Source organism: Orycteropus afer, unplaced genomic scaffold (assembly GCF_000298275.1).
Source record: "Orycteropus afer afer isolate SDZICR_OR568_19922 unplaced genomic scaffold, OryAfe1.0 scaffold00419, whole genome shotgun sequence".
NCBI lineage: Eukaryota > Metazoa > Chordata > Mammalia > Tubulidentata > Orycteropodidae > Orycteropus > Orycteropus afer.
In genome coordinates, this window is record NW_006922006.1 from 1,490,142 (window position 1) to 1,501,321 (window position 11,180).

An 11,180-nucleotide genomic window follows, 5' to 3' on the forward strand; every position below is an offset into this window, starting at 1 on the left:
CTACTTCCGTAGTGATACTGCCTCGGAAACCCAAGGAGGGGTCGCTATGAGTTGGGGCCGACTCGACGGCAAACAACAACAACAACAACAACATACTCAACAACAAAATAAATGAAACTTTAAAAAAAAAAAGAACATACTGCAACATTTGTAGGGTACTGTTGTTACTATGTGCTGTAGAGTCGAGTTAAAATTTAATCCAACTCATAGCGACCCCTCCTTGGGTTTCCAAGGTGGTATCACTACAGAAATAGATTGCCCAACCTTCCTTCCAAGGAGTGGCTGGTGGGTTTGAACCACTAGCCTTCAGGTTCGCAGTCAAGTGCCTTAAGCACTACGCTGCCAAAGGGTATAGGAAGACACAATCAAGAACACATTCACGAAATGCTCCGTCTCCAGAGATTAATCAAGAGAAATGAGCAGTACACGACAGAAAGAGAAAGAGACTTCTCCATGGCACCTCCATCCACCCCGTAGCCTGTACCTGTTTTGTTGCATTTGTCACAGCCTGACTTGAGGTACACAAGAGGGAGTAACGACAAAGATTGAAAAACAGATGAGAGTCACAGTATGCAATACAGATAGGGGTAAAGGATACATGGCAGGCTAAAGAATTTACTCATTTTTTAAAATCTATGTCAGTCCTCAAAAATTTAATCTTCATACTCTCAAAGCCCCTACTGTTACCTAAGGCAGCCAGCTGTGTTGGTGAGCACCGACTCCCACTCAATGTGGCGAGGCTTACAATCTTCATTAGGTTCCCGCTCCCAGCCAGAATGCGGAATGATCACTTCATCTGTCAGAGCATGCAGCGCGTGGTCCACAATCTCCATTTTGATTGAGTCATGGGATGAGAGATTCCACAGGGTTCCTGACAGAGACAATGGGTCAGCTTACCAGCATGCAAGGCAGTATTCTGAAGAATGCCAGAAAGAATTCCCCTTCTATCATTTCTGCCTTCCTCAATCACTTGCAGTGGTATTCAAGCTTTTGTTTGTGACCCAGAGTAAGAAATTTATTTGATATCATGGCTTGTTGAAAACATTAATAAAGTTTCATAAAACAATACATACCATAAAGCAGTGTTCTCAATATATACCTATGACCAGCTTTCTCAACCTTGGCATGACTGACATTTTGGACTGGGTAATTCTTTTTTGTGGGGAGCAGTCCTCTCAACTGCTAAATATTTAGCAGTATCCTGGCTTCTACTCATTAGATGCCAGCAGCACTAGTGACAACCAAAAATATCTCCAGACATTACAAATGTCCCCTAGGGTACAAAATCACTAGCCCCTGCCACCCTGAGAACCACAGGGCTATATACTATATTTGTTTCTTTCTCTTGTTATATTGACTGTGACCCACAAAACTGTTTCAATACACACTAACGGGTCACAAGTCACCAACTGAAAAATCACTGTTTCAAAGCAAGGGCTGTAAGCTCAAATGTCTCTACAAACCAGGCAAGTAAGACTTGTAGATACTAGAAATTATAAGAACATGGATAAAATGGCAATGGACTCTCAATTTTGATGTATGAGAGATGTCTTCCTATTTGGTCAGAGATAGCAGGACGTGCTAGAATTGCTGCAAACTGAAGAACATACACCCCAGGAAGGGCAGACCAACAATTGCCACACAGTAAGACAGCTCTTCCACGTTTTTCGGAGAAGTCGGGAATCTAGAATTTTAAGTTAAATCTCCTAAATTTTAATTGTTGTTGTTACGTGCCGTCGAGTTGGACCCAACTCATAGCGACCCCTCCTTGGGTTTCTGAGGCAGTATCACTATGAAAGTAGATTGCCCCATTTTCCTTCAGAGGAGTGGTTGGTGGGTTTGAACCGCCAGCCTTCTGGTTAGCATCAAGTGCCTTAGGCACTATGCTACCAGAGCTCCTAAATTTTAATTATTAGCACTAATTCTAAAGAAATTTTAAAAACTTTGTGTGACCCAAACAAATCTGTGAGATGTATTCGGCCCAAGGGCCACCTCCAGTTCACAAATTCCAGTAAGAAGTAAAAGGACTAGAAACCCTTCCAGCTCAACATCTCTAAGTAATAGTGCCCCTAACCTAGCAGTTTCCTTTTGGCAGAGAACTCACCAGTAATAACCTCAGTAAGGTCCATATCACGAGCCTTTCGGAGCAACCGCACAAGGGCAGGTACACCATCACAGTTTTTTATGGCAATCTTGTTATCCTGGTCACGCCCAAAAGAGATATTCTTGAGCGCTCCACAGGCTCCAAGGTGCACTTCCTTTTTTGGATGGTCTAACAATCCCACCAGCACTGGGATGCCCTTGAGCTTCCGCACATCAGTCTTCACCTTGTCATTCCGGTAGCACAAATGCTGCAGGTATGCAGCTGCGTTGGACTTGACAGCATCCAAGCGGAAACCCAACATGGCTATCACCTCCGGCAACTCTGGTTGTCTCCAACTGGGAGGCGGGGGCCCGCCCTTGCGCAGGCTATCCAAGCTTGCTAAACTTCCCCGTTCATGCTGGGCCAAAGGAGCCCAGTAATACTGGTCCGATGGCACCTCCTCACCGATCATGTCTTCATAACTTCTGCAAGGTTTTAGAAGAACCAAAAGAAGATGTCAAGCCCTCAGGTCTGGCTTCCTGGGCACTCCTCTTACCCCTCATCTTCAAGGCAGGAGTAACCCCAGCTTTAACATACTGATTTTATCTCTCCTTTACATGAAATATTGATCAAGTTTTCTTAATAAGACAAAAACGATTAAGGAAATTATTTTAAAGTCATCTGTAATTAGATTAAAACTACCTTTTTTTTCCTGTGGTGAAGGCCAGGTATGAAAGTAACAAAGCATTCACAGAGGTTAATCACAAAAAAAGAAGCAAACCCCGACTAGTTAGCATTTGAATGATACCTGACAACTATCAATTTCTCTGGATGGAGATTCAAATAAACCTTCTCACAGCAGAGTTAACCGAAGTAACTGACTCAGTCTCAGAAGATGGCAAACAAAGCCTGAGAACAATTCTTACAAGTCCTTAGCTAAACAGGAAATGAGGCATTTACACCAGGAAACAGCTGGGAGGATAAAATCCTTAAAGCACATTTTATATTCAACCTTCTCCCTATCCTAACTTGGAAATTAGAAAAGGACTGATAGAATAAAAACATTAAAGTACTTCTTGCTACATCATATAAGGACCTGGCTTTGATGTTGATGAGGTATAAACCAGAACATTAACTTTTATAATTCATCGCAGAGCCATCTCTGCTACTCAACAAATATGCTTGAGGTATGATTTCCATCCTCCAATGTCCAAAGATTCTCTCTGCCAAAATGCAGACTACTGATCAATATCACATTTGGGATACCCAGCCACAAAGAACAGAAACAAAGACAAAGAAATTGAAGGCAAAAGTCAAACCTGAGAGATTTCCTTCCTGTATCAGAACTAGCGACAACCACTAGAGGGGGTCTGTCACACTATTATTTATTCATAACCACCAGGAAGGAAGAGACCCCATCATCTGTGAGCTCATCTTGCGTGGCGCTCCCACAGGAGAAAGGAGAGTCTCTTGTATGGAACTCTCCAATTAAGCCCGTTGTTTGTTTCACAAAACCACTCCCCTTGTCACCATTCCCTCCAGGTTAGCCTGAGCAGAGAGCGGGCCTGATAGGTATCAACAGCAACCACTCAAACAGTGATTCAGATGGCCAAACCATTTAGTAAAAATCATCAAGACTACTTTAAGGTATCACTGTAATAAAACAAACAGGTTATACAGTTAAGTTTTAAAATTAGGTTTCTACAGTAGGATAAGTTTCCATATTGGAAGAAAAATAAAGCCAGTGCATATCCATATACATAGGAAAAAACTGGAAGAATGTGGGCCGAAATATTAAAAGTGGTAGTTTATTAAGGAATGATAACTCTTTTCTGGGATTATCAAGTTCTATACTGACCGTCTCTCGGAAACCCAAGGAGAGGTCACTATGAGTCCGGTCCCACTCCCCGGCAGTGAGTTTGATTTCTGGTATACTGAACTGGCTTTATTTTTACTATTATTTTAATAGTAGTTACAAAAACAATTACCATAACCAAGATTATGGTCACTCAGAGAAATCTACCTGGTATTTCCTTCTTTTACAGGCAATAGCTCACAACATTCTTTCCTTTGTTTTTCAAATAGCAAAGCTGGGCCAGAAAGATTAAATGACTTGCTTAAGGCTACACAGCTAGTGGGAGAGGCACAATTAGAACCAAGGTCAAGTAGTCCAGTACTTTTTCCACTACTACTCTGCTTGGCTGTTCCAGTTTGACCTTTGATTACTCTCCTGGGCCTGGAACAGGAAGCAGCTAATGTTCTTGCTAGACAAGCAGGTTTCTAAGTCCAAGGCAACTCCGGAACAAATCCAAAGCCCAGGCCTCAAACCTTCTCTCTTTATACCAAGTGCCACAGCTATGCACAACAGAGAATGACCTGGCCTCCAGCACCCCGCTGGGTCTAATCACTCTTTACTAATGAGGAAGTCAGAAAGCAGACTTGTATTCCAGCCAACACGCTGGGCCCCACTCCCTCAGTGGTAGTTGCTATCTACTCACTGCTCTAGGTTGCACTGCTGAGATCTGTGTGTCCCTCCAGGAATAAAAGGTGAGTCATCATGGGAGTTGGATTAGCTATCCACCTGAAGGGTGGGTGACTCAGGCTTGGGTAATGGGGCCTTTACCTTTGTGCCTAGACTGTTAACCAAAGCTACCGAGTGTATTAGGAAAATAAGCACCAAGGCATTTGCTTTACAAGGTCGTGACCTCAGAGAGAAATTCGGCAACAGCTGCCAGCATACCCTTTCCATCAAGACAACCATAAACATTCCTTTGCTTCTTATTATTTCTCTTTGCCTGGAAACACTATCTTTGGTTTACTCTAAAGCCGGGGTCGGCAACCTCAAGGCCAAACCTGTTTTTATACAACCCCAGAACTAAGAATGGTTTTTATATTTTTAAAAGGTTATAAAAAAACAAACAAGAACATATGAAAAAGATGATATATGGCCCACAAAGCCTAAAATAGTTACTATCTGGTCCTTTACAGAAAAGTTTGCCAACCCTAAGATAAAAAATAATAAAGTGTTCTCCCAAGACAAGCCATCCTCCAGTTCTAACATCAATCACTCCCTTGTCACACATCATCATAGGCTCCCCAGGGACCAGCACTAGTGAAGTCAGTATAGGCAGTTGCTTAGTGACCTTTCAGAGTCACACTAATGTAATCACCCTCTAAGGATGCCATCCTCATTTCACTCGATAATCAATATAACACCCTAAGCACACATTGTAATGTCAAAGTGTGTTGTCAACTTTGGAATTAAAACCACAAAGGTCTGAAACTACTTATTCTGGCCCTGAAAGCTAAAACCCTCATCCTTGTTCTTAATTCCAAATCAGAAGCTATAGAAACTCCCAGAACAAGTTAAGTAGCTATTCCATAACCTCAGTCAGCAGGCACATTTGTACTGCTCTCTAGTACCAAAAGAGGGTCAGATTTTAGCCAGAAATAGCAGGAACCCTCTGGACATATTAGTATATGTCCATTCTTTAGGACATATACCAATAACCTTCACAAGTCATTTTCTATAATTAGCATATATGACTTTTATAACAAAAAAAAAAAAAAGAGATAATATGGTAAGTCAAGTCAGAAGGGAAGGACAGGGCTGACTTCTAACAAAAAAAAAAAAAAAAAAAACAGGGGGGTAGAGGGTTACAAATGTCTCTGAGCCCAAAAAAGCTTTTAGAAGTAAGAACGACCCCATTTTCCCATCTTGGAAAGATCCACTCTCTCCCCCAAACTCTTGCCTACCTTAGGCGTCGGCGAGGGTCAGATGTCCCAGTACGACGGGCGGTGCCGTAATCAGACATCATGCCATAATCCAGGTCATCATAGCCCATGCTGCGCTGATCATCCTCCAGCCCATAAGGCTCTGGATGAAAGCGATGCAGATCCACACTGCTTCCACCCACCCGCACCTGGGGCTGGGGCCCATAGACATCCTGCCTACTAGGTGCCCGGTAGCCCTCCATGCTGGGCCTGTACCGCTCATCAATGCGGGTCACCCGAGACAGACTTCCGTAGTTGTCACTGCCACTTGGATAACCATCTTCGTAGTGGCGGCTATATCCATCAGGAGGGTAGTGGAAGTTCCTGGGAAGGGTAGCAGTGCCTGCCTGCCCCACATAGGGACCAGGCCCCCCATTGCCATTCTTGCGGAAGTCACGACCCAGAGTCTGGATATAGTTGTTTGAAACTGAGGAGGCATCCACAGGCAGCCCATCTGGCCCCACAGGGACTGGCTGTACTGTCCGTGTCGTCACAGTCTTCACTACTTTCTTGACCTTCAAGTAAGAACAAGACAAAGAAAACAAACTCATGAAGGAAATGAGCGATATAACCTTAAATTCCAGAACACTCTAAGAAAAGAAATAAACTCCAATCTCCAGCTCTCTTTACCAAGAAATGCCTTAAATGTAGCACCTACCTTTCTTTTCAACTTACAGAAAGTCCCCAAGCAGGAAAAGTACCCTGTAAGGAAGCTACTGCAGACCTTGACATACCTCCTCTCTTCCCTGTTCCAACCATTTTCCCATACCTCTCCTTTTATCTTCCCTATCTAGCTAGCGATGATTTTCCTTATATCATCCCCTTAGATTAATGGCCTGCATCCACCCTAATTAAGTGCTCAACCCCTCCCCTAATAGAGACCATGGGAAGACCTCTTCCACACTCCCAGACCTTAGTCGGTTTTAACTTACTGTGGTCTCTGTGCGCCGAGTGGTTCCATCATCAGATGTCTCCACAGAGACAACAGACATGGCTCCCTCAGGGTCCTCCTCAGTATAGGTCTCCACAATCTGCCCAGGCTCCTGCATTCTGGGGATGGTACTGTACAGAAGGTGACTATGATCCTGTGTATAAAAGAGGAAAAGGAAGAAGCTACTATTAAGCCACATACATTAACAACTCAACCCAATGAGAAGCGTAGGAGCCCCTGGGGACATGGATTCCTTAAGTACCTTCTACTTGACTGCTAACCAGAAGGCTGGTGGTTCAAACCCACCAGCCACTCCTCAGAAGGAAGGTTGGGCAATCTACTTCCGTAGTGATACCGCCTCGGAAACCCAAGGAGGGGTCACTGTGAGTCAGGGCCGACTCAACAGCACATAACAAGGCTCAAGACCAGCCAGGCTATAAGAAGGGTTTTCTGTAAAGTAGAAAGCACATTTTCTCTAGAAAAAGAATGCAGGGATTGAGGAATTACATGAGGAGGGGTGTACTAGGTGATAAAGATCAGTGGTCATCAAGGTTCGTTCTAAAACAGAACTACATATAAAACCAAACTCATTGCTTTGAGTCTGATCCGACTGATAGCGACCTCTCCTTGGGTTTCGGAGGCAGTATCTCTATGGAAGCAGACTGCCCAGTCTTCCTTCCAAGGAGTGGATGGTGGGTTTGAACCTCCAGCCTTCTCTGGTTAGCAGTCAAATGCCTTAGACACTACGCCACCAGAGCTCCCAAACTACGTATATACTTTGAAAATCTACTGATTTATGTTCCCAACTAAAAGAAACTGATGTTAATGGGTCATTATAATGTGCCAGGCACTTTACAAGACACTAATATGATCTTACTGGCTGGAGGAGTAAAAAGAAATGAATGAAGTAACCCAGGCCCTGGGCCAAAACAATTACCTGGGGTCCGTTGAGTTTCAGATCTGAAAATTTCTGTCTCTCAAGGTCAGCATCGCCCACAAACCGGCCGTTCTGAAACATAGCCCACAAGAAGACAATTCATTTTGTGGCCTTCCTTTGCTCTATCAAACATAAATGATCTTTTTTTCCAAACAGGAAAAGGGCTTTCAAGAAGATATTTGTGGCCTGGAGTCCTTGTGTCAGTACTCATAAAAGAACCACATCACTCCTTAGTCTTAGCACTTTCATCAAAATTGGAATCAGGCCTGGAACTCTGGCGGACTGGGTCTCTGGAACATAAGAACGTAAGCTCCATTGAGGGCAGAGAGGTTTTTGGGGTCTCTTTTGTTCACTGATACGTCCCTGGTGCCTTGAACAATGCCTGGCACATAACAGGCACTCAAAAACTATTAGCTAAACAAAGAGTTGATACTCAGATTAAGTTCCCCAACATCCAACCTTTCAGAAAAGCAGTTAAAATGTATGGAAAGTTGGAAAGACTAGGTTGGGGGTTTCCAAAAAGCCTTCTTTATTGTTACATGCATCTTCATGCTCCATTACCAGTGGAAACCCCCACACCAGGCAGCTTTTTTAAGATAGCAAGAGATGTGAGTATCTAAGTATTTAGAAAAGAGCAAATACCTCAACTCCCCTTAAACAAGAAGACCCTTCAACATCTTTATCATCAATTATTAGAGCCATAACATTCCAAACAGTTGTTCTGTCTCAAGTAGCAGAAAATAATCTAATAACATCATGCCATGTAAAACTGGGTTTGCCTGCTTCTTCTACAGTGAGATCCAGCTACCTTGGGAGACTCTCCCCCTTCCCCACCCTGTCCCCATTACATAGGGAGTATAATGCTACAGGGAGAGGAAATTCAACATTGCTTTCAGGAAAAAGGAAGGGTGTGGTATCAGTATCATTGCTGAGCAGAAGCTAAAAATAAAAAAAAAAAAAAAAAAAAAAAAAAAAAAAAGAATGAGCAAGTGAAAGAGAGAAACCATGCACTAAATCCTGGAATTCCCCACCACAGCCTGAGCCTGAAACTTTGCTCTCCCCCTTTTCATATGTATCTCTCATTCCTAACTCTCTATTCCAGTTCCTACCAAATTCCTGGGAATATTGCATATACACAGCCTTCTTCAAATTGCTGATCATCCCAATTGGAAATCTGTCTTCTCACTCAAAATTGTAAGACTCCTCAGTATGAAGGACCATCTCTTCTGTCTCAAAATATAAATAATTAAGTAATCAATGAAAAGGACTACTGGAGCATGAGCACTGTTCTGGTTCCCTCACAAAGATCTCTTAAGATGCAAGTCTATCAGGCAATGACTACTGCTCACTCACACCTATACACACACACACACACACACACATACAGTCAAAGACAAAAACCTCAGACAGATTACATCACAATGAAGTCAGACTACAGAGACACAGGAAACACAAGATACTTCTCATTTCCACCACTAACTCTCCCCAGTCCCATCCCAGAGCCAACTAACCTCAGAGACCACTGGCTCCTGTGGTTATTTGGGTTAAACATCAGCAGGATACTCCTCTCCAACTCTAACCAACAGAATTACCAATGAGCCTTCCTCCAAGATATGATGTACACAACCAACAAAATCAGCACACTAGGACAGTACGGGACAGGAATACACAAAACAAAGGCATTGTCACACCTTCTGAGCACAGACTTTTCCTGAGGGCAACTGAACTGGGACTCGGAGTACAAGACGCCCGGCTTCCCCAATCACCAAGCAGGTAGTTACTTTCCTGAATCTTTAATACCAAGAAAAATCAAAGAAAACAGAAGTAACCTGAGTACAGCTCCAAACAACATAACCGACCATTACTAGAATTGTATCAGAAACCCCACTCCAGCAAAACAGGAAGTCAGATGGATGCTTCCAGTGAAAAGTCCACCCAGTTCAGCACAGCGGCAACATTCCCTACCTCTTAGTCAGTATTTATCACCCCCAGGAAGATTCAAACCTCACTGGGCAGCTCTATCTGTCCTACAGGGTTGCTCTGAGTCAGAATTGACTCCGCAGCAGAGAGTCTGGTTTTTAGGAAGGTTCATCATGAAGCATGGGCACTGAGCCCATCACCATCAGGAGAGCAGCTTCCAAAGAAGGACCTCTGTGACCTTGTCGGAGTCCTACCTGCAGGTCTGGTGGAAAGAGGGGTTACCTGATGCCGGCGGGTGAGGGTGCCGTTGGCCATGAGTGGGTTGGCATCTTGTGGTGAGACCCGGACGCGTTCCAGTTGCGCCGAGACGTGGCGCCGTTCCTCCTCCAGCGCCCGGGTCAGCTTCTCAAACTGGGCCTCTTGTTCCTTCACAGAGGCCAAGATGCTGGCGGTCGACTCCACCTCTGAGTCGTCCATGACGGTAAGGGGCGGAGCCGCCGCAAGGCAGGGTAAAAAGGAAGGTGGATCACAGAGGGAGGAGGAAGGAGGGAGACTGCTCCCCTCACTTCACACTACTGGGAGAGGGTAAAGAGAGGAGAGAAAAGGTCACAGGTCAGAGAAGACAGAAGAATTATTAATCCCAGAGCCAAAGATGCCCTCTCATGGTTCTCTGCAGTGCAGAAAGCAAGCCACCACCGAGCCTGAGAGCCATCACCAGTGTCTGTTCAAGCAGGATCCTTTCCCACTACCCTCCTCAACATCCCACCGGAAACAACTATGGGAAGGTGCAACTACAGCCAACCATCTACACTGTTGGTAGGAGAGGGAGGATGTGGCTAAGGGCTGTAATCATGACAAGAGATTGTTGCTATGTGCCGTCGAGTCGGCCCCGACTCATAGCGACTCCTCCTTGGGTTTCCGAGGCAGTATCACTACAGAAGTAGATTGCCCCATCTTCCTTCCGAGGAGTGGCTGGTGGGTTTGAACCACCAGCCTCTGGTTAGCAGTCAAGTGCCTTAGCCACTATGCTACCAGAGCTCCCGACAAGAGATTAGAAGTAGATTATTTTCCCTAGAAAAGTATCCTGGCATCAACTGCAATGAAAGTTACAATTCTGCGGTACAGAGGTACAGACAAGTGCTCACTGTCCTACAGGGGTGAGCCATTTCTAGAGATGAGGGCTGTACAGACCTTACTGAACGCTCCCAAATCTGAATAACAGAGTAAAATAAACTTAATTAGTATGTGCACATGCAAGTAAGAAATGGAAGTTGTAACATCTTCCCATCACTAAAGATGGAGAAAATATTAAGGCCAGCTTCTCAATCTAAAAGCTCCCATATTTAATATATTTACAAAGGGACCTTTCTACCTTTCAAAATTATGCTTTGACTAACAATAGACAAGGAAAAACTGTTTAAAAAAGAAAAAGTACTATTTTCAGGGACCTTTACCTCTCTGGGGAGTAGGAAAAAGAGCCTTAGGCTTAAATTCTGAAATTGTAAAAAAAAAAAAAAAAAAAAACAGTATCTCAT

At 43.9% G+C, this 11,180-nt stretch overlaps 1 protein-coding gene across 1 annotated transcript in view; it reads right to left on the reverse strand.

Annotated features, from left to right (window-relative positions):
* CTNND1 (catenin delta 1) overlaps nucleotides 1-10,122 on the reverse strand; it is a 22,967-nt gene extending 12,845 nt beyond the window's left edge. Inside the window, exons 1-6 of the mRNA XM_042782704.1 lie at nucleotides 9,928-10,122; nucleotides 7,726-7,797; nucleotides 6,790-6,942; nucleotides 5,840-6,372; nucleotides 2,105-2,568; nucleotides 688-871 (exon numbers count right to left, since the gene is read on the reverse strand). Of these exons, the coding sequence (XP_042638638.1) occupies nucleotides 688-871; nucleotides 2,105-2,568; nucleotides 5,840-6,372; nucleotides 6,790-6,942; nucleotides 7,726-7,797; nucleotides 9,928-10,122 (1,601 nt within the window). The remainder of the gene's footprint in view (nucleotides 1-687; nucleotides 872-2,104; nucleotides 2,569-5,839; nucleotides 6,373-6,789; nucleotides 6,943-7,725; nucleotides 7,798-9,927) is intronic.
* Nucleotides 10,123-11,180: the final 1,058 nt, after the last annotated feature.